Genomic DNA, 21041 nt, shown 5'->3' on the forward strand with positions numbered 1-21041 from the left:
ATACTACAATACTGCGGAACTCTATGCAGCACGGCAGCTCTGCCCACCACATGCTCTACCGTTGATACCTGGTGGCACAGGTTTCCACCACTGCACAGTGGGTACTTTTCACAGGGACGACAGCCTTGTAACCCACGAGACCTTGCCACTTTTGTGCCCCCCCGAACTGCACCTCAACCGCTGTCCAGCTGACTTTGCAAACGGTGGGCCTGTCATCCTAAAGTACACCGCTCACCATGGGCGACCCTGTTACGCTGCCCCCTGTCCACAGGGACAAAGCAGTGATGCTGCGTATACCGCTCCCATTCTCAATGGCTCTGCGGGCTGACAAGGGGCCACGATGGACTGAATGGATGGAGGATTTCCATTATTTTGTGAGGGCATCAGGGGAAGGGGACTCACCCCACCCACGTAACGTATTCATCAACCTGGTTGGCCCTGAGATTAAAACGCTTGTCAAGACGATTCCTGCTGCAGATCAACACGATTTTACCGCACTCTTTGCTGCTTTGAACAGAAAACTCGTATTTGAACCGAACAGGGATTATGTGAAATATATGTTCGACCAGTGCACGCAGAGGGTCGAAGAGACGGTCGACAAGTTCATTACACGACTTAGAGTAAAAGAGGCTCACTGCCAATTCCATGCTTTCTCCCTCGATACGCCATACGCTTGAGGGTCATTGAAGGGTGCCTGTCTCCTACCCTCAAGAAGCAGTTGCTGAAAAAGCCCCTCTCGATTGATGAAGTCAGCGAACCTTCGAGGATATTCAAAAGGGAGGACGTCCAAGCTGCCTCCATGACGGGTGGCCCCGTATCTTTGTTTTTAATAAAGTTACACGCTGTTTCCTGAGCTCTGCTCTGGTCTTGCGTCCTTCTTTAAAGGCCCAAACCAGGCAACACCTTGCACCTTGCCTATAGTAGCTGACACTCAGTCACTCTGCTCCAGGGCCCAGACTTGACCTCAAGGCCCAGGGCCCCGCTCACCTGCCCCTCTCCCCCGTTTGCTTGTGATGACAAAATGAGAGGAAAAAATAAGGGGCTGAAAACAGAGGAGATGAAATCAGCGAGTCTGTAAGAAGAGGGATGAAATGAACAACGAGTGGTGGGTTGAAATGAGAGATGCTGAGAGTGGAGGGATGGTACATGTGTATGAGAGGGAGGGTCTGAGAGTGTGCTGACTGGAGGCTGAGAGAGGGTAGGACGTGGCAGAATGGCTAAAAATGGTCTTACATGTTATGAGGCCCGAGAGTGACAGTGATGATATGATGGGGCAGAGAGTGATGGGTGACCTAAGGGGTTTGGGGGCAGGATGGGATTGCGCTCTATTCTTTTACTCGCCTAGACTAAGTCTGAACTTTGCTACAGGCACTCTTTACAACCTAAGCAGATCCCCTCTCACCTCCAAGTACCATTACCTCGGTGGACCGCTCTCCATGCAAAATCCCTTCCTCTTTTAAGTTTGTACTTCTCATCCTCAAATATATCCATGGTCATGCCCCATTCCCTCCTTGCTGACTGCAACTCTCTATAACGTACTTCTTGCACTCTGCGATCAGCATCTCTCAGTCGCCCGCGCCTCTTTCAACTCTTTCCTCCTCTGATGCTTCCCGTTACCAGATCCCCTCCACCCGAAGGCTCTCCTCCAGCCATTAAAGCCGAACCCAAGAGGGGAACTGGTCAAGACCAGGCGCAAGCTCTACTTGCTAGTTGGTGAAGGAGCATCTCCAAACCCCTCACTATCCCTCCCCAGCTGACCGCTACCTGCTCTCCCCTTCCCAGTAAGGTAGCATATGAAGGTATACATTACACCCTTTGATGTTACTTCCCCTAATCGTCTATATTATGTATGCTCTGTCCTTAGTCAGTCTCCCGGGTCCCACCACTTCCCCTATGCCACTCTCACCCATAGAACCATTGTAACCTAAGCAGGCACCCTGCCCGGGGACTGCCTCCACCATATGTAATGCATCCTTCATACGTCATTTCTTCACCCTTACTGCTAAGTGAATACGAATTGTACTACAACAGACTTTCAACTTCAGTGAAAACCAAGCTAGTTTTGTGACAAACACTTAAATGAACAAGATTGGCGTTCTCACATTCTTCTGCAGATCAGGGGTGTGCCGTCATTAGAAGGTTTCTACTATCCTTGCAGCCACTCAAATGGACACTCCTGGACAGCACAGGAAGTGCTCCGCCTCACCCGCCATCTGAAGTACTCAGAAACATATAGCTTATTCTGAATAGGGTGACCCCACCGCATCCAGAACATTCCAAAGCCTCCATATTGACCAACATGCTCCCTCGCTCCGCCCTCTCCCTGCGTCATTGATTTGATGGAACCCGCTCATACAGCTTCATGCAAACAGAAACATTGCAGTGTGAAGCACTAAACTGGGTATGCTTTGGTAATATTTGTTTTGAGCAAAGCCCAAGAGCACCTCCTGCAGAATAGAGAATAATCATCAGAAACTGCCTGTGTTCAGATGTTTGTGGCATTCATTCATGGGCGCAGGAGTGTGTATAGTCATTAGAGACTATATCTGAGAATAACTATCCTGGCCGATGAGACAAAGGTATGAATGGATTGGATGGAACAGAAGATTGCTAATTGGAGTCCTGAGGAAGCACTAATGTAAAAGCAGGAAACATGTGTTAACTGATCATTTTGAAAATAAAAAACCTCAACCAAAAAACTCAACTGCAGAAAGGATTGCTGTGGTTGTTACTGGATTCCTTACTGATGACTATTTAAATACCCTACCAAAGGCATGAAGGAAGGTTCCAGAAATCTTGCATAAATACTGCCCAGGTCTTCACCATTGGCAGCATGGTGTAATATTCCTGACCTTTCACAGGGGTATGTAACCTTTGGCTGTCCAGGTGCGTTGGACTACAACTAGCATCATCCCTAGCCAGCATAGTCAATGGCAAGGGATTATGGGAATTGCAGTCCAAAACATCTGCTGAGCAAAAGGTTGCAGACCCCTGTATGGCCAAGCAAAAGGGACTGCTCTGACTGCTGTTTACCCTGCATTAGAAATTGCAATTAGAGCATGCCTCCCTGATTAATACTTTTTTTAAAATTAAGACGTGGTTCTGCCTAATAGGATGTTGAAAGCCAGGCTGGCGTCTTAAATTGCCTCAGGATTCTCTCAGCGTGTCTTTACTGAGGACGGGAGACTCCCAGCGACAATTTGCTGATGCTGCATTTTTTAGTTTCACGACTCTCCAGAAAGAGGAAGAGGAGTTCATGAACTTTTGCTGAACTTGTGCTACTCTTTAACTTACTGACATGTCGTGGGTGGTCAGGGAGGTCACATGGCCGTCGCATGGCATTCAATTCAACACACCCATTTCACTGGGAAGGCTCTAGTGCCAGCCCCTATTACGCCACAGACACTTCCAATTAAGACTGGCTATGATTTGTGCTCGATGAGGTGTCGCCTAAGTCAAGTCGTTTCTTGCTTGTTTTGAAGTAAAAATCAAATCACACAAACGCTATTACTATAGCTAAGAGCACACTGATTGCAACGCGTTAAAGCACATTTACAACACAATCAACACACATGCTAACAAATAGAATAGAACAAAATGCACATTTATCCCTATTAAAACTTCATGCTTATTTTATGAAAAGCTTCCAGGGTTAGTGCCATATTTAATTTCATCTAGGTTCCATCACGAGGAAATACCTAGGGTCTTGAGTTTCAGCACAGACTTTAGTATTCCTTCAATATTCTTTGCAAAAAAGACTCTCTGGTAAGTGTGTGTTTTGCTGGCCTTAGTTCTATCATTTAAAATTAGGGCAAAGCCTGCGTTTTTTCTTTGGGCCTCAACTCTTTGCAGTTGTCAGTCCTCTGCCATTTCCTCCCGTGCCGGGATTGGCTCACTTTCCAGTCACATGGCCTACCTTAAATACCCTAAATTTAGAGTTCCCCAGGGTAGTCTTGCCAGGTAGCCAGCAAAGGGTGGTGCCCGAATGCCAGTTTGCCATTTCTCCCAAACACTGCTCTTGCCCTTCGCATACCCAGGTAAGGGATGGTGCCCCAATCACGTCGCTTTAGATGACCCCATACTAACTGTGTTGCCTCTAGATTAACTCATTCTCTGCTGCAACATTCATTGCACTAGTTGATGCATTGTTTCCAATTGTACTTCCCTCCTTGGTAGTCTAGATGCATTGTTTAGAAGATCGATAGATTAAGCGATGAATCGCTGGATCGGTGGTCCAACTGTATTTCACTTCTTGATTGCCTAGATTAATTGTCTGACCTCTAGAATAACTAATTGGTTATATTTTGTGTTGGATTTATATTTGTGATTGATGCAACCAGACTAATTCTTACTTACAACAAGAAAACATCTGAAATCAAACATATATTACAGAGATACTGGAAGATTTTGCGAGCAGATAAAGACCTTGCGCCCATATTGAAAACATATCCAGAAATCAGCCTCAGACGTAACTGTTCTCTCAAAGACACTTTGGTTCAAAGTTTTCTTGCACAAGATTTGATGCCTGGACAGGAAACATGGACAGGAAACATGGCTGACTAAACAAAGGCCAGGCTTTCGAAAGTGTACAAGATGCAACATATGTAAATATGGCAAGAATTGTACAAACTATATACATCCGATTTTAGGTGACTTAATCATGATCACAGAAAAAATCACATGTGAGACCGAATATGTGGTTTATGTATTGTCATGTGCATGGTGTATAGGCAGCACCAAATGCAAACTGAAAATAAGAATTCAGCATCATGTGATGGCCATTGTTAATCGGGATCCGAACTATCCAATGGTGAAACATTTCTCAGACTGTCATCAATGTAACCTGGAGGGCTTTCAATTCTTTCACATCCATAAAATCGAACACAATCCAAGAGGCGGAGATAGGGAAAAGAAACTCCGCCAAAAAGAGACATGTTGCATCTTGGACTTTGAGAGCAAATACCCAAGAGGGCATAATAGTAGTGTACAATGATACCTTTCCTCATCGAACGAGCCTTGACAGCTTTCCACGCCCCTTTAGGGCGGGATATCCGGTCCCTATGACGTCATATCCGGGGCGTGGCCCCCTCGTGTTTGCTCCGGAAGTTCTGCCTGGGCAAAATCCTGTCCCGGAAGTGCTGTAGGTGTGTTTAACAGACCCTGGGTCCTTAGCGGTGGTGTCCCACCGGATGTGACATCATGGGGGCTATCGGGAAGGTCCCCCCAAGGGTTGGGGCCCCAAGGGGACTTCCTCCGGATTTCCCCCCAAAGAACCGGAAGTGTGGAGCGGGGTTTTGAAGGGTGGGGCGTGGCATGCAGGGTGTATATATACAGATACATATTTGGGGATGTACAAGCAGTTCCTGAAGCCCTGAAAAAAAAAAAACGAAAACTCAAAAGACCTCAATACCAGGAATTATGAAGCGCTAAAGCTACTACTCTAAGGACAATACAGTTGCTGAGGATTTGAAAACCCTTCAAAAATATTACAGCCCTGAAAGTCCGCCGGCACCGGCGCTATCCATCGATGGGGACCCTGATGGCGCTGCGGCTATGGGTACATTATGTGAGCATTTTGATATGTTGAATCTTGGGGGTGGGAAACAGCCGGGTGTCATCGACTCCGGTGTAGATGACGCCTACACCGATGCAGACTATGTGGATATGGATGAGGCTGTTAAGTCTGTGAAGGAGACCCCGTATAAAGATCTGAATGTTTTAGAGCAACTGTTTCCAGAGGCCGCAATAACCTCGACGTTAGACACAGCATCCAATGAAGACAAGCTGTTTATGGACGTTACTAGCTCCTCTATGCTGGAAGATGTTGGTTCTGAAACATTTGCTATGGTAAGTAATGAAGTATGATGATGTGGGTGTTTGTGTGTGTGAAAAAACCTGTGAAAACACATGCTCAAGAGCTAAATTTCTTTCTTTTTTGAATTGCAGAAAACGCCAGATAACCATAACGGAACTGTGGGCCTGAACAACTCGTTTAACGCCGTCAATTATTATTGCGTGTGCTGTTCAAAAAGGATCGAAAGTTCAGCATTCCCAGTCGGTGATAAGTGTAAGAAATGCGATACTTTGAAACGTTTTGAAAGTTCTGATGAGGAAGAAGATGATAATATAACCCTTTTGAAGACTGTAACGGCTCAAGCGTTTGCGGCAGCGGTTGTGAAAACGTGTTTGAAGCGGGACTATTACCGTTGGTGTGAAGGGCATAAATACGGATACCCGCAACAGGATGCTCATGATTGTTTACTCCCGAATTATCAATCTGTAGCAATACGGGTGATATGTCAGATGTTGAAGTCATATAACGTTTATCAGATGCTTAAAAGGGTTTATAAAACCATGGGTATGCGTGTACATGCGAGTGTGAGGGGCCTGCTAACAAAAACAATCTTGGAAATTCAAACGTGTCGCAAGCCTGAGAAAAAAATGAAATCTTTACGCCTGGCAGGCCTCGTGATTTTTAGAAACCATATAACCCGTTTAATGCAGAGAGACTTTTCTAACCTGTACAGGCTGAGGAGTAACCCGCAGAGGTGTCCGGTTCCGCAAAAGCTTGTTTTTTAAAAAGATGAAAACACAATAATACTGCTCCTTATATGTGTACCATTGTTTCTAGGGTAACGTTTCTGGAGGAAAAACCGGACGTGTGGAGCGCTATTTGATGCCTGTACGGTTGTGTGGGGAAAAACTTTTATACGCTATGCGGAAGGCGAGAATAGCGGTAAACAGCCCTCCCCGGCTATGGCGTTTTGATGTACCGAGATTTCAAGATGCACGGATGTGTCAAAGTGTAATTTGTAGCACCATCAAGATGTCGGCGTGTGATGAATACGGTTCTGTATTCCGATACAACTGGGGTTCTTTATACATGGGCCTTAGAACCGTTTTGAAGCACCACGTGGCTGAAATGTATGCAACATTCCTACGCCTTAAAGGTCTTGTTTTACAGGCCTCTGAACTATCCGAACTATTAAATGCTACAAGTGTCTGGTGTCTACAGAGTTACAGGCGGGGTAATCACGTTGATGTGTATAGCCTGTTATATGATGCGTCCAATAAAATATCAGGGGTGGTAACTGTTCGACACACCGTACATGTATACCAAACAGTATAAAGAAAAATAAAATAAAACGTCATACACCAACCCGGCGTCTGCTTATTTTTTTGTAGTGCATCAATGGCTAACAACACACGTTCAAGATTGCATGAATGCTATTATGATAAATCTGGTGTTGGGAGTTATGGGGGTGTTGATGCGCTTTATCGAAAATTACAGCGTGATAAACACCCCATCACGCGTGGAGCTATTAAGACATGGCTATCCGGCCAGGAGACGTATACCCTTCATAAAAATGCTAGAAAACGTTTTAAAAAAAGAATGACCATTGTCGCATCGGAAGGTACGCAGTGGCAAGCGGACCTGGCGAATGTTTCTAACCTTGAAAAGCAGAACGATGGTGCGCGGTACATTCTGACGGTGATAGATGTTTTATCAAAATATGCATTTGCAGAGGCCTTGCGGGATAAGACTGGTTCAAGAGTGGCGGCGGCCTTCAAACATATCTTCAGCAAGGGTCGCGTACCTGTAAAATTACAAACTGATGCCGGTAAGGAATTTCTGAATAGGCCCCTGCAAAACCTTCTAAAGCACCACGGCGTGCATCATTTTATAACCCACACGGAAGTTAAATCGGCGGTTGTTGAACGTTTTAATAGAACCCTAAAATCTAAACTATGGAGATATTTCACAGCCTATAATACACAACGCTATGTGGATATATTACAGACTTTTATCGATGTGTATAATGACAGCTGCCACCGGTCTATTAAAATGCCTCCCCGGGCTGCAACCTCTGAAAACTCATTATCAGCGTGGCGAAACCTGTATGCTGGACGGCTATCGGAGAAGATCAAGAAAGCATCCTTCCGCGTAGGGGACCACGTCCGAGTATCCAAGTTAAAAGGTGTCTTTACAAAAGGCTATCAACAGTCCTTTACTGACGAAATTTTCATAGTGGCAAAAGCATCTGTGAAAGAGGGGGTATACATATATCAGCTGAATGATTATGCTGGTGAAGTTGTAAGCGGTAATTTCCACACAGAGGAGTGATCGACGATCCCCAGCGTCTTTATAGGGTTGAGAAAATTATTCAGAGTAAAGGTAAGGGGTCTAAGAAACAGCACCTGGTAAAATGGCACGGATGGCCTGAGAAATTCAACAGTTGGGTCAACGCGGCCTCTCTAGAGGATCTAAAAAGCAGAGACGATCCCTGAGAAGAAGAAGAAGATGGAAAACACCGGCTTTTATATCACCCTGCCCAGTAACGCCTCTTTAGATATATTCCCCAAAAAAGAAATATCGGATTATTCTGTTAAGCTGGCTAAACCCGTTAATTTACAAGGTCCGTGGGAAGCAGGGTTGATGGAGATTCAGTACCCCCATACCTGGGACACCCTGGACAAAAGAGATTCCTGGTATACCATCAGACGTGGAGAACCTGCTGAATTGATAAATGTGGGTTTTCCTCACGGCTTCTACCCCACAATACAGGCGCTGCTAGATACTATCAACAAATCAATCGTGAGTCTCGAGCGCTATGCAGATATACACTTGTTTCTAAATAACTCACGCCGTAAAGTATTTGTAAGATCACCCGATCTTACCGTGGAGTTTTTATGTAGCAGGAAACTTTCGATGGTGTTGGGGAACGTTCAGCATATAAAAACTAATACTAAAAATATGGACAAAACACGTGCAGATATTGATGGTGGATTTTACAGCCTCATGATCTACAGCGATATAGTAGAATACCAAAGGGTTGGTGACTCATACGCCCCCCTGATGCGGACCGCACAAGTCAAGGGCAAAAATAACGGCATTGTTAATATACAATACATGAAGCCTGATTATATTCCTGTTTCTAAGTGTCATTTTGATACCATCAACATCCAGATAAGGGACGATCAGGGAGCTCTGGTCTCATTTAAATACGGGAAGGTCCTGGTGAAACTACACCTGCGCCCTAGACGCGAGAGAGACAATTAGAACATGGTAATCATGAAGAATTACGGGGAGCCGCACGCTTACAGGGATTATTACCGCAGACAGGCCGGTTATGGAAATCAGCCCTACTTCCAAGGTGCGCCTGTGATGTATGGTGAGGGGCTAGGAAGTATTTTTAGAAGTCTTTTTCGGAGAACCATGCCCTTCCTGCGCAAAGGGTTTGAATTAGCCAAGCCGCATATGAAAACAGCTGCTACAAACATTGCTAAGGATGTGGTGTCTACTGCAACAACCTCCATCGCAAATCGTTTTAACCAACCAGCACAAGAGGGTTCTGGTCTGGTTTACGTGGGTAAAAGCCCTGCAAAAAGAAAAAGGCAAGCTTCGTGCCGGCGGGGGCCTCCGAAGCCGCATAAAAAACGAAGAACAATAACCAAAGCCGCCCAGAAGAGAAAACGCACGTCAAAGAACAGACGGGTCAAGCGAAATAAAAACAGACCCGGCATCAATATTTTCTAAAAGATGGCCTTTATCCACTGTGCCTCGGGGGAATGTGTGAAATCGGAACTAGATCTGTTTGTCGTGCCCCCGACACAGACAAGCATCAAAAACAGTTTTTTCATGGAAGTTGCGCCCCTAGCGGCACTATCACCATTAGCCCCCATCGAGTTTTACATATCGGGCTCAACAGAGACGTACCTGGATTTGAATGACACCTTGCTCTACCTAACCTGCAGAATAACAAAAGAGGATGGGACGGCTATCGGTGCAGCAGCGAAGGTGGCCATGATTGCCCATCCGGTGGCCACCCTTTTCAACCAGGTGGACATCACTCTAGGTGATCGCATGATTACACAGAGCGACAATATGTATGCCTGTAGAGCGTATATTGAAAGCATTCTGAACTACAGCAATGACACTTTGGACACCCAGCTGACTGCGGGGCTTTTTTATAAGGACACGGCGGGGCATATGGAGGATTATGCTCTAAATGGAAACAACAAGGGCTTTATAAAGAGATCAGCCTATGCGACAGGTAGCAGAAACTTTGATTTACTAGGGCGTCTACACTCGGATCTGTTTTTCCAGGAGAAGCTGATGGTGAATGGTGTTGATCTGAAAATTAAACTCTCGCGAAATAAAGATGCTTTCTGTTTGAACAGTGATGATGCCGAAGCCTACAAACTGGTAATAGTATCAGCGAGTTTATTCATTAAAAGGGTCAACGTGTCACCGACGGTCAGACTCGCGCATGCTGATGCTCTACAAGTATCTAACTTGAAATACCCTGTGGAGAGGACCTCCTTGAAAATCTTCAGTGTACCAGCGGGCAGCCGTGTCGCCAGTCAAGATAACTTATTCTTGGGACAGCTACCTAAAATAATCGTTATTGGCTTTGTGGATAACACCGCTTTTTCAGGGGATTACGCAAGCAATCCTTTTAATTTTAAACATTACAACATTAACTACGCCGCCCTTTTTAAGGATGGGTCGTCATCCCCGCCAAAGCCTACAGCCCTAGTTTTCAACAGAAAAATACAATTAGGGAGTATCTGGGAGTAGTCTCCATCAGCGGCAAGCACATACGTGATAAAGGATTTGTGATACCACGTGACGACTATGATGGTGGCTACACCTTGCTGGCTTTTGATTTGAGACCCGATAATGCATCATCAGGACATTATAATCTGATTAGGAATGGTAATTTACGACTTGAGGTCCGGTTTGCTGCAAATTTACCAAGTACTGTGAATCTCATTATTATGGCCCTATTTCACTCTGTCATAGAACTCAACAACCAGCGACAGGTGCTGTACGATATGTAATGGATACCTACCAGATCATGCGTTTCCTACGAACATGCTGTGAAAACATTTCGAGACGTGTATTCGTGTGATAACATTCCACGGGGTATACCGGGGGAACTGCCCATCAGCTTTGTTGTGAACACCGATCCCCAGCAACAAGAAGGAACACATTGGATAGCTATGTTTATAGACACTGTTGCAATAACTGTTTTTGATAGTCTGGGGTGTTTCCCAAGCCACCCTATATATGACGGCGATCTATTGGACTATGTTAAACATATAGCACACATAGTACATTATAATAGAGCCCAGGTGCAGCATTCTGAAGCCGTGACATGTGGGCAGCATGCTTGCTACTTTGTATCTAAAATGTCTGAAAAACAGGCACTGCGGGCTGTTATGCAAACCTACTCTCTTGATCTCAGGCAAAATGATCGGATGGTGACGGATTTTGTGAACAAACGTAAATATCGCCGGCCATCTGTAAATGTATATAGTTTTTGCCAGAAATGTAAATGTGATAATAATCAGTAGATATGTGTACAGGGCTAAATAAAAACATCTTGTACTTTTAAACAACCGTCTCCTTCTTACTAGTGTCATGTTTAGTATTTTTTTTTTTTTTTTAAACAAACAAAATGTTGTACTAGTCATGCTTGAAATAATTAGACGCAAAACGTGTGATTGGTATAAATAATAATGTTCTTTTATTACAAACAGAACCTTTGTTTATACAGGCTGCAGTGGGTATAGATATGAAGACATTTACATAAACACATATTTTATTACAAACAGCGCATTTGTTTAATCAACAGGTGTGCATATACTTATAAAAAACAGATACATAAACCATATACATATACATATGACAAAGGTTAAAAACTGTTCTTAAAATTAAGAGAAAACACAGTTACACACTAAACCAGGCCTCGCGTTTGGGTTTATTTTTCTTTCTTCTTCTCTTTACGGAAATATCTAGGGACTCAACATCCTCGGACGTGGTTTTAACACCAGTGTCTTTCAATGTCTCAAGCAGCTCGCAATGCCCCATGTTTCCCACTAAAGTGGCAGGAATGTTTAAGTCCGCAGCAGATTGCATGAACAGATCCCAGCCTCTAGGCTTTTTGTGTCTTCCAAAGGCCTGTGGGTTGGTAATGCTGCGAACTAAATCATGGACATTTGAACCTTTGACAGGCGTACCTTTATATACAAACTCCCCCTTTGCGTTCCAGGGCACCAGCCCCTGCTCACCGGTCATCTTGTTCAACAATAATTCCGCATTCTTACGATAACGGAGGTTAATGGTATTCAGGATTTCAGAGACCAGGGGATCAGAAACGGGGTGTCCGGGATTTGTGTTGCTGAGACTCGTGGACTCTTCTGGGGGCATGTACAATGTTAGTTTGTTCTTCTCACTGTCGGCTTGTCTAAAATGTGTTAAGTATTTCTGGAGAATAGATGAATAGAGGGTAGCTTTGTCGTAGTCTGATAAATCATGCCTGCGTAGGACATCTTGCATTTCAGAATCGATCCGGAGGGTTGCTGATTTTCGAATATCAGGCTCTTCCCGGTTATGGGTGCTCAGCCCATCCAGGTGACGCTTGTCAACCAGATACATCTTCTGACTGTGCTCCATTAACCACTCCCTAAAAGCCGGGTGATCAGAGGCAATGCAAGGCCTAGGAGCGCTCCTATGAAATCTCTGGATTGTTTTAAAAGTTTTCTTTTAACTTTTATGGATGCCCGCTTGTTACCCAGTTTCTTGAGTATTAGCTTCTTCTTTTTTAAGACACATAGTTGACGGCCGGATAGTGGTACGTTCCCCCTGAAGGTATTGAAGGCAATCTCGGCTATAGCCGATACTAGATCATCAGAAGCCAAGCACAGAATGGCCCTGCGTTGCTGGGGCGGTGCCGTTACTAGCATTTTAAGGAGAGCATAGTTCCGACGTATACGTGCCGTCATGATGGTCGGTCGCTGGTACTAATGAGGTCTGCTTTGCACCTCACCGGGTTTTTCTAGAGGGCTTCTGTATGTAGACGACCGGTAAATCCGGATGGAAAATACCCGTGCGCAATCGGTAGTCCTCTAAGGTGTTTGTCTTTAAATCCACCAATAAGTAGCCATAAGGTTTACGGGTCGCGTCTTCAAAGGCCTCCATGAAAAATCGGCTGTTACCCGGATACATCTGGCGTGCTAAAACCGAGAGTTGTTGTTTATCTCTGGGGTTCTTAAACAGAATGATATAACTGGCGTTTAGAGTTATCGAGCGGTTGCCCTTGCCCTTGTAGAATAAATTCTGTACAATGTAGCAGATACTAAGGCTCCTATGGTGTGAGTATTGGGTAAAAGCCTTTTCCAACTGGGCGCTCTGACCGCCCTCCATCATGAGATCGTTTACGATAATCATGTTAATAAGGTTTGGTGGTAGCAACCGATCATCATTCAGAGTCTCTGGTAAACCCTCCACAAACTTCAGATGCGGTATTTTAGAGGCTAGTTCGTTATACAAGTTCTGCCAGCATGAATAAAACCAGATCACATTATCAGGTGGGGCCGACATGGTGGTGCAGGCATTTTCTAGGAGCTGTTTAATAAAATAACTTTTACCGCAGCTGGAAGGACCCGCTAGCACGCATGAAAAAGGGTGTTGAAGGCGCGTGTCCATCATGCGCGATGCTTCCTTTTCAGTAACCATAGGGTAATGTTTTGTAGTCGTTTGTGAGCACCCTTTTATCAAACACCACCCTCAAAGTCTTCTGCAACGTCTGGGTGCTGATCTCCCAGCGTTTTTTCTCCCGCACTATGGATGGCTGCTGCACCACAATAGATTTGATGGTGTTTTCTAAAGTGTACTCACGCACCAGCTCTTTCAAACTGTCAAAATTGATCTTCAAGCTGTTGCTGACGTTCAAAGTGATGCCTTTCACTTTCATACAGACAGCCCCAGAGGATGTGCGATAAGAATATGTTTTGGGCCCTGCAGAAACAAACTCTGTAATGTGCTCACCAGCTGCTAATTCACTTGTTAAATTACCCAGATAATCACCCAGTGGGGGATTCTCCTGGCCGGGGGCGCTAACAAAAATGACCAAATCGGTGTCGTGGTACAGGCACCTCTCCTGAAGAGCATCCATGACTGTATAAGGTTCCAGACGGGCATGAGCAGTTGTGAAACAGGCGATGAATATGTTTATATTGTTGGAACACGTAGGGTACTCATCAGCATATTTCCAACAGAGGCATGCCGTTTCCTCATCTATAAACTGCAGACTTGAAATGTCATAACCTGCGTCAAAAAGATAGGCTGTCAACTTGTCAGGGTCGGTTATAATAGATGTGTTTGGTAAATTTGTTCTCTGAGCAAATTTACCCCATAAGGAATTTAAGCACAGCTTGGCTACCTGCCGTCTGGAAGGGTTATTCTCGATGAATTCTGGTCTTAAACGGATACCCTGATGTGTGTAATAGTCATCTATGTACTTCTGGCGGGGTGCAGGGGTCATCGCAACCCTCGGGGTATCCTGAAGATTCTTGTTTGCTCCGCAGGAACATACGAATGTACTCACAAAAGAGTTCTACCGTAATGTTCTCAAAGTGCCATATTTCATGAATCTTCCCCAGACGGTACCCTTTCTGCAAGGCTACTTCTAACTCGACGGTACACCAGGTACCCGTGATCGAGCGTTCTTCATCGCTATGTGTGCATTTTTCAGTCTGTTTTGACTCTGCACAAGCCATGCACAATGGGAACATGAGCTTACCAGAAATCCTCTGAGGGAGGACTGGAAAATAAAGCTTTTTGGGGGGGTACACCTGGCATTTGATCAGTCCAAAATACTGCTTAATATCCCCATAATTTTCATAGATGATCCGTGGGTGTCCTAAAGGATCGGGTTTTGAATGATTGATAAAGGGGTAGAGGCTGGTGAAGTCTAAGTAGTGTATCTTCTCACCAGGGGCTGTTTCGTGGTAGAGCTTAATGGCATTAGCCCTACCTCCAAAAAGAGCATTGCGCGGTTCTAGGGGTTATGGTAAATTCTTATGCTTGAGAAAAATCTTTAAATAAGAATCTTTTTTCAACATTTCGGTCCACTCATGCTCCCAAAGCGTAATAACGCGCAGACCCCTTGTCTCAAGAAAATTCTTTTTTAAAAGAGTTCTCCTGTAAAGATGATCATACGTACACGCCGTCAGGGTGTTATAGTCATCTTTCTTATAACATTGTGGACACCCGTGATAAAAACACCCATTAAATTCATAGGCCATCTCCACACCGTTTAAAGACGCATAGTCGTCTAGAAAATAGAGGCCAATCTTTTTCTCTCCTCCCCGCAGGGCATGCTGTATAGGTGTCTTGATGTGTTCAGACATATACATTAGCCACTGGATCGATGGTGTGGAAAATCGTTTCTGGTGGCCATGATACATGTCTGGGGGTATGAGGGCTATTGTTTCAGACTTTAGAAACAGCTGCTTGTATATATGCATACACATGCTAGCCAGGGTGATGAATGTAAAGGGATCTACATATGTAACAAAATGTATCTTCATCTCTGGATTTTCAGGATCATCCATAGTGTGGACCTGTCGGGTCATGTCTATGATGCCGTCTCGAAAACTGTTGCAGGCTGTTCTCAAAATATTGACGTCTTCACGACAGTAGGTTTTTAGTTCTCTCTTAAAATCAAAAACCTGTGTTCGGGCCTCCGTATACCATTTAAGAAACGCCTCCTTGTCATCAGGCATCATGTATTCCGACCCATAACACTCCATAGGGGGGATGGCTCCCACATAATTCTGATTCTGTACCGTATTAAAGAAATGGGGGAAATACCCTTTGGACCCAGGGAAACCAAAAGCCTTAGGCAGTTTGCTTAATTTCATGGGTAGAAAATTCAAACTGTCGATAAAGCGGATTTTAAGGTCTGGCACCGCGAGGAGTTTCAACTTTGCACCCTGAGTTATCAGCTTGACGTCGACTCTCTCTTTAATCAGTTGTTGTATTATGAAGAAACCATCGTAGCCCTGACTGTTGTGTGCCAGAAAGCTATACCCGTGGAATTTTTTTGTCAGAAATGTTGTAATGAAGCGGCTGACGCAGTCAATTCCCGCGAATGACCAGCTGTCGTTACGAGTGAGATGCTTGGCATAGATATAGTTGGGTATGTGTATGCCGGTCTCCTGCATGCACTCCATATCAAAGATTATGTAATTCTCGGTTTTTACTATTTCTTTTGGGTGTGTCATATAACACTGGTGCTCATCCACGGAGACCACTTCTACATCACAGCGGGGACATATCCGTCCCTTACATTCATGATTGGCCTTTATAAAACAGCCACAGGAACTGCAGTCTGTTTTAAGATGACATACGACTGTACCTTGAGCCGCCTTTTCAACGTGTTGTTGAAGACAGTCTTTGGATCGGGCAAATGTTTTACACCGGGGACATTTAAAACCTGATTCACTGGTCACCACGCAACCGTCTCTCTGACACATGTTGCAGTGTAAGTGGCATCTGTGAGCGGTTTTATTGCTGTATATGTGACAACAATGCGGGCATAAATTGCGAGCCCCTAGGAAACTCTGAAGGTTTAAGATTCCATAATAGTGCTGCTCGTCACATTGTCACCTGCCGGGAATTATATCCAAACCCTGTCCTCATTATACAGGATTTTGATAGGCACACCAAAGTGATCCTCAAATAAACGCAGATCATTAAAACCAACCATAACATCAGGCCGTATACCCAATACGCTGTGAAACTCCATAGCTCTTGCCTGAATGTATCCATCCGTAACGGTTCTAGGCTCTAGCAGGCCTATAATGCTTGCAGCCATACATATGTTCAGGTTCCCGTAATTAAAATCCAAGAGCCATCGTTTCTTCTTGGAAACCACCATACTGTAAAGGGTTTTCTTCAGGGGTCTGTACACACCACCCTCTCTAGCCCTGACAACCACCGACACAAGTCTCAAGGGTTCGGTTACGACCAGTTCCGCCTTACTTTGTAGCAGTTTTCCAATGTTTTCTAGAAACGGCAAAACATCAAAGGTCTGCCGAAACGATCGCCTGGTGAAAAGAGGCCTGTTTAAAACAGTGCTGTCTAGGCATATCTGGACAAAATCGTTAGGCCCAACCGTTTCAAGAATCTGAGAGATGAGCCTTTCAGTAGTTTCTGTGATCACTAAAAGACCTTGACCGGTTGATCTTCACCTATCCAGATTTATAAAGCGGAACACCTCATAGTGTTCAATGCTTCGAAACTTTGGTAGATCTCGCTGGTATGTGCCCATACTCTGCAAGAAAACCGTGTCAGCTTCATCCTGAGGGGGTGTGTTTTGGGGTTGAGCCTCTAAATCTTTAAGGGCTCGCTGCATGATTATCATTTTAGCTTTTCTCAGGTGTTTGAGAAACATTTTCCGCTGCCTGAGGGTTTGAAGCCATTTTAAATGGCGTGTTGGTAAATCTTTTAAAGAGAGACCTCGATTTTTAACAGGGTTTGTGTTTTCCAACACTGGCCGCAGTGTCTCGGGCGCTGCTGTACCCAGCCCGGGGTCCACCCCTAATCTTAAAGGCTCTGGGGATTCTGCAAAACCAGGCCGGGGCTGTATATACTTTTGTAGCGCCGATTTCTTTTCAAGCTTGTTTTTAAGAGTTGGTGGTGTGTTCTTTTTCATCATTTTATTAGCTACGGTGTTCACCCGGTTTTTAGAATCCCTAGCAAAAAGGGCGTGTTTGGCCTTAGACACGTGCTTACGCATGTCGACTAGATCTTTTTTACCAAACAGGTGTCTCAAGCACCAGGCCTGGCGTCATAATCTAGAGCTGTTATGTGGGCCTGATAAGTGTTTTTCCTTTCGCAGTTTTTTTAAACCGGGGGTCCGAAATAACTCTTTTACAACGTGACCCTTTTTAGAAGCACAGATATTTACAAAACTGTTGGCTGTATTGAGATTCACAGGCGTTTGAGGGTTTAAGGGCTGTATATTAGAATCTGTACAATAAATGACGGGTGTACGTCGTTGCTGGTTTATGCCGTTGGGCCCCCTGTAGGACAGATCAAGGGGTTTCGGGGGATAGCCTGTTTCACGGATGACAGCAGCATATTCACAGTTTTGAGACCCTATTTTTATGGGGGAATCGGAAATTATTATAATAGGAGCCGTCTCTAGGCCGACCCTGGTGTTAGGTTGAACACCCCCACCTTCTATAGCTTCAGAAGTACTAATAGCGACCGCAGTGTTGGGGACCGTAAGTGTGTATGCCTGGGGGGGTGTTATATCTACACAGCCGGGGGGCCACAGGAGCTGATGACCAGCGCCTATGCGGGTGGGGATTGTTGGAGAGTACACAGGAGGCGACGTGATCTCACCCCAAACGCGGGACCCCTGTGGGTGACTATCATAGACCATGCGGTTGGGGATCGTTGGGGAGTACAAATGAGGGGGTGGGCTCAAACCACAGCTGGGGGTCCACAGATGTGGGTTAACCAACCCTCTGTCTAAAAGGTTTTCGGAGCCCACTACCGGGGGACCCGGGCCCGGTGTAAGCGCACCCCCTGTCTGTGTCTCCTGGGGAGATACAGCATTCACATGTGCTACAGGTATGAGTGATTCAATAGGCAGTGGTATATGGTTGTTGGGAACAATAATACATTGGGGGTTAAGGGGTACTACAACGTTTGCAACCCCTTGAGACACCCGCCCCCTTTTAAGCGATAAGCCCCTCTTTTTAGTTAAAATGAACTTGTTTGCAGACCCTTGAGACACCCGCCCCCTTTTAAGCGATAAGCCCCTCTTTTTATTTAAAATGAACTTGTTTGCAGACCCTTGAGACACCCGCCCCCTTTTAAGTGATAAGTCCCGCTTTTTATTTAAAAGGAGCTTTACTGCCCCATCTAACACATCATTACAAACAGCGGCTTTATACAACAGCGGTGTAGGCGTCTGACCTGCAACTGGCGGGGTTCGAGCTGTCGGGGTCAAAGAGGGCGGCTGCGCTATAACTTCTTTCTCAACCGCAGCGCACGCCCCTAAAATAAAAGAAAAAACAGTTTCAGTTTTATATTAAAGACCAAGTAATACTTTACGGTACATTGTTCAGGTAAAACTCAAGGTTTACGAACCCCTTTAAAATATTAAAAGAAACTGTTTGGTAGAAAATTAGGCCGGCGCAGCACTCTAGAAGAACATGAGCGGGCCGTTATGGGGGTTTACAAAGACACGCTGAAATATTAACAATCCCTGTTAAGGAAAACAAAAACAAAAAAAAAGAAAGGAGGGGTTCTCCGTGATGCATACTTACATTCTGGACTCTTGGTAGGGTGCTTCCTTTTTAATGACGTGTTAGCCGCAGGTGCTGGGTATCTGGCGTGGGCCCTGGGGGTGGCATCAGAGGTTGATGGTCCAGCGGACTGGGGAACTGACGGGGACCGTGCAGGCATTGGTCCTACAAGAGGTGTATCTGCAATAAAAACCAAAGAAAACATTTACCACCAGGTTCTACATCAAAGAGTCACATGGCAGACCTATACTTCAAATACATAATCATGTTTTACACTAAAGACTCAATTTGTTGAAAGCATCAGGACTCCTATAAAAACAGGGTTCGACCTTTAATGAACATATCTAAAGTGAAAGTAATAATTACCTGCTACAAGAACCGATGCCTCTCGCACATCTGCAGAAGCGGCGCCCGCATGGATCACCGCTAGAAAATAAGGAAACAGCATATGTTATTGTAATTACCCAATATTAAATAACTATAATCATCTTATGTTAATACCATAAAACTAAATTATGTATATTAATAACAGTTACTAGTAGCATCTGTATTAAAAGTACACACCGGCGGTATCGATACTAGGAATTCCGTATTCTGCCAAGAGGTCGATAAGTGCTTCGGAATTTATACATGCGTCTTCCAAGGAGGCATCCCTTGCATCATAACCATCTGCTGGAAGCAATAAATAAAATAAATAGATAAATAAATAAGCCTCGGGCCTCCCATACTGCAAATGCCCAAACCTTGGGGTAACAGACACCCGCACGCACAAGAAGCACAACACCCCCTGCTTGGGGCCCTTATTAACTGTGGACCCTTGGGGATCAACTCAATGAAGATCTGGGAGGGGAGGCTAATAGTTCTGACCAGCCTTGATGCATAACATTCTTTAAAATGTACAATATACCACACATTTTATCAAAAAAAAAAAAAACCTTACCCCGGGTGTGTGGGTCAAACCGTGTCACAAAAGAAATGAATGGCCATTTTGCAAATGTGGAATACTTTTTTCGTTGGTGCCTGAGACAATCTTATGCCCCAGGCGTACCCCAGACACCCATGGTTCTGGGTTGGGGCTATCCGCTTTGACCAGAGTTGTTGAATAAATATTATTTAAAAACCCAAAGTACCCCATTGTGGTGTTTCCTTGTGCTAGCTTTATCAAACAGTAACATGAAACATAGTGCAAATGCAATGAGTTATTTCAAAACAGCCTTCTGAAAGTTAATGGCTGAATTGGAGCAGTAAATATGCTACTGTTTTCAAATAAAATGCCTAAACCAGGTGTGCCATCATCCCTTTGATTTATAAAGAACAGGGTGTATACTTCAATGAATGCCTGTAACCAGCGGGTGCTTTAAAGCTTCTGTAAACCTTTATTTATTTATTTATTTATTTATTTTTGTCTTAAAAGAGCATGCATGTCTTTTAAAAATGAATGCAGTATTCCTCACGTGTGTTTTATAGAGACTGTAAACCAGGGCTCAAGTCAGGGTAAATGAGAAACATTGACTGGCCACTTTGAATTTATGAGTTAAAGTCGACCTCGTGGACCAAACATCAGACGGCTTGCCTCCAGACACATCACCAGTGCACTATAGAGCATGATGAAAAATAAACAACTAAAAGTTAAATGTCCCATTTTGGTACTGCAATATCCAGGGAAAACATTTGTATTCGGCCTTGGATTTTAAAGCATGCCCACATTTTAACGTTTTCAGAAACACTATCAGTGTGAGTTTTGTGAGTGTTTTGATTTTATGAAAGGCAAATGCCATTCGTCCTGTGCAATTTGGGTGGCTATGCAAAGCCAGTTTATTGAAATGGGCATAATTCAACTAAAGATGCTCATTTCTGGAAGCGTCCCATCCCATCCCATGCCGTTTGTTTATGAGCCCCCCACTTTATATATTTTTTTTTTTTGT

The 21041-nt window shown here is 44.5% G+C and overlaps 1 protein-coding gene across 1 annotated transcript in view; it reads right to left on the reverse strand.

Moving 5' to 3' along the window:
- Positions 1 to 11090: 11090 nt before the first annotated feature.
- The window catches only part of LOC138582540 (uncharacterized), a 182933-nt gene continuing 172982 nt past the window's right edge, over positions 11091 to 21041 (reverse strand). The window contains exons 2-4 of the mRNA XM_069653911.1: positions 19483 to 19788; positions 19138 to 19296; positions 11091 to 18865 (exon numbers count right to left, since the gene is read on the reverse strand). Of these exons, the coding sequence (XP_069510012.1) occupies positions 17646 to 18865; positions 19138 to 19296; positions 19483 to 19564 (1461 nt within the window). The 5' untranslated portion in view covers positions 19565 to 19788 and the 3' untranslated portion in view covers positions 11091 to 17645. The remainder of the gene's footprint in view (positions 18866 to 19137; positions 19297 to 19482; positions 19789 to 21041) is intronic.

The sequence above is a fragment of the Ambystoma mexicanum genome, chromosome 3q (genome assembly GCF_040938575.1).
Source record: "Ambystoma mexicanum isolate Mex_15411 chromosome 3q, UKY_AmexF1_1, whole genome shotgun sequence".
Taxonomy (NCBI): domain Eukaryota; kingdom Metazoa; phylum Chordata; class Amphibia; order Caudata; family Ambystomatidae; genus Ambystoma; species Ambystoma mexicanum.